This window comes from Hylaeus anthracinus, unplaced genomic scaffold (assembly GCF_026225885.1).
Source record: "Hylaeus anthracinus isolate JK02 unplaced genomic scaffold, UHH_iyHylAnth1.0_haploid 11981, whole genome shotgun sequence".
NCBI lineage: Eukaryota > Metazoa > Arthropoda > Insecta > Hymenoptera > Colletidae > Hylaeus > Hylaeus anthracinus.
Genome location: NW_026534329.1, coordinates 5,520,878 through 5,523,243, shown reverse-complemented (window position 1 = coordinate 5,523,243; position 2,366 = coordinate 5,520,878). Strand labels below are relative to the sequence as shown.

Here is a 2,366-nt window from a genome sequence, read left to right as displayed (position 1 = left end):
TGGACATGCATAAATATGTTACGAGCCGAGTGAAAAGTGGATCACAACTTCTAAATACCGAGTGGACGATACGGCTTAGAAAGTGTTAATCGCGAAATTGACCGACGTTTCCGTCTTACGCGGCGCTTGGAAGAACTAGTTTATCAGGATTTGCCTATGTTGTGCACTTACACTTGATAAAATAATTTATCGACTGGCGAGAAGGCATTTATCGCAGTCAAATAGTACTGGCTTCCGAATGAACGATATGGATATCGGACACTCGGACAATTTCAATCTGACAAGATGAATGCACCTGTAAGCACACCTGGAAAAAGGCGATTTGAAACACCTCACTGTAGTTGTCTTTCTCTGAATTTTGTTCCATTGAAATGGATACGTCACTGGCAAAGGAAAATACAATGCATTATGCGACTTTCTGAGAGTTTTCCTTTTCAGCGTGAAAAAAGAAACGTAATTTACGAGCAATTTTTATTCAGCTTAAACGATTACTTCAAACATTGAATTAATTTCGAGGGAATTGCTATTTATCGTTAGAAAGTTGGATGCATTATAAATCGCGCGCAGTTAATCGTTTTCTACCGTTTTAGAAATGGAAAGTTATGAAAATCATAGTTTATATGTTTATGCATATGTATGTATGAAGTCTTTCCTCGAGATTATAGTATAAATGTCTAATGAAATATGAATGAAACATGAACGAAATGAAAATTACGGGTTCGAGTTATTAGGAAGGCGCTTAAGTTCGCGCGTCGCTGTTTTTGAAATTTAAATTTTTCTTTCGATTACTCGAAAATATCGATATATGAATATCGTTTCTACAAATTGTGACCACAGAGGGCACCACCAATCAAGTTGTACGCTTATCGACAGGGAACCTAACCCAACACCTGGCATCACTTGGTTAGGTTTCACTCTGTTATTAGCATTGCTCGTTTACGACACGTGATTAGTTGTATTTTCCATTTAAGCCTGGTAAAATATTTGCAAAGAACAGTTGAAGATACATCCAAATAGAATAAGTGCTATTTAAGTAAGTGACCTTATTCTTCTTTAAGTTTTTCAATTCGTTTACTATTCCTAATCCATAATGTTTTTTTATATTTGAGGTTATGTTACACCTTCGATTCTTTTTACAATATTATTTCACAAATGCGTGACATTTTCTCAGTTTTTATTATCAAGATTAACGTACTCGTTATATAAAATGAAGTGTTTTTAGATACGCAACAGTAAAATGGCTAAATCGCTGCGTAGTAAGTGGAAAAGAAAGTGTAGAGCAATTAAAAGGGAACGTTATGGTGCAAAAGAATTGGAAAGGTTAAAAAAAACATTGTGTATCGATGAGTATGGATCGCAAGATGCTGAAATGGCAGAGATATCAGAAATTGCTACAGGTAAGATAAATATATAGTGTTTATTACAAAAATGATAAAAATATAAATGAAAAGTCTCCGTGGAGATTTTTATAGTTTAATAATATGAAATATAATCATTACTAATCCATTCTACTTCTTTTTTAGTTGTTGACGCCAAAACAATAAAAGAAAATGAAAAGGCAAAGAAAACAGAAACAGATGGACAAAAAATGGATGTAGAGTCGAGTAATGTTAGGGTATACAATAAAAAGACACTGAAAGATCAGTATGGAAACTATCCGATATGGATGAGTTTGCGAAAGATTGTCAAACACAAAAAAGGTAGAGCGAAAGCTGAAAAAGCAAGTCTAAAGTCGCACAAAAGATTAACTAGGAAGCAGAAGAAGAAAGCAAAACGAAACTAATCATTCTGAAAAATTGTTAGCATTAATACCTTTCCTCCTTAAACTTCCATACTGTAAAATGGAAATAAATTGTATTATAAATAAAAAACTCTGTATGCTACCTTCCCTATATAAACTAATAAACATCGTCTGATTCAGATTCTGTTTTATTGAGCCTTTTCAGAATAATCTCGTAGTCTTGATCGAGATCATTGTCGGAAACCTCGTTCTCCGTGTTTAATTTTTTAATTTATTTTCTTTCTTTCGTGCAGAAGTGAGATCGAATCGTCGACAAAATAATAAATTTCATAAGAAATAGATAAGAAGGGTGAGGGAAAGTGCATTAGGAGTGTGGATAAAATGGAGGGCTGAAGAAAGAAAGAAGACATAGTTTTTATATTTTTAACACTATTTAAAAAGTTTATTAACTGATACTGATCAAATAACAGTGAATCACGAACGATTTTCTCAACGAGAAGACAACTGCTGGACGTGCGATAAATCATGTTACGTTCAACAGCTGTTCCACAAAGGAAGAAACAGAAGTGTTCGCCGCAGTTTTTGTATTTTTTCGCTAGAGTATCGAAGAGCGCGATGGCGATCC

General features: G+C 34.1%; 1 protein-coding gene across 2 annotated transcripts; it reads left to right on the top strand.

The window, feature by feature from the left end:
* Positions 1-871: 871 nt before the first annotated feature.
* LOC128885798 (protein LLP homolog) lies at positions 872-1,922 on the top strand. 2 transcript variants are annotated; one of them, XM_054140098.1, is made up of 3 exons: positions 872-1,033; positions 1,223-1,397; positions 1,524-1,922. In XM_054140098.1, exons 2-3 carry the CDS (start codon positions 1,238-1,240, stop codon positions 1,781-1,783), a joined length of 420 nt encoding a protein of 139 aa, XP_053996073.1. In that variant the 5' UTR covers positions 872-1,033; positions 1,223-1,237; the 3' UTR covers positions 1,784-1,922. The 2 variants fall into 2 exon arrangements, with proteins under 2 accessions (XP_053996073.1, XP_053996074.1); XM_054140099.1 differs by having other exon boundaries at positions 878-1,033; positions 1,214-1,397.
* The last annotated feature ends 444 nt before the right edge of the window (positions 1,923-2,366 follow it).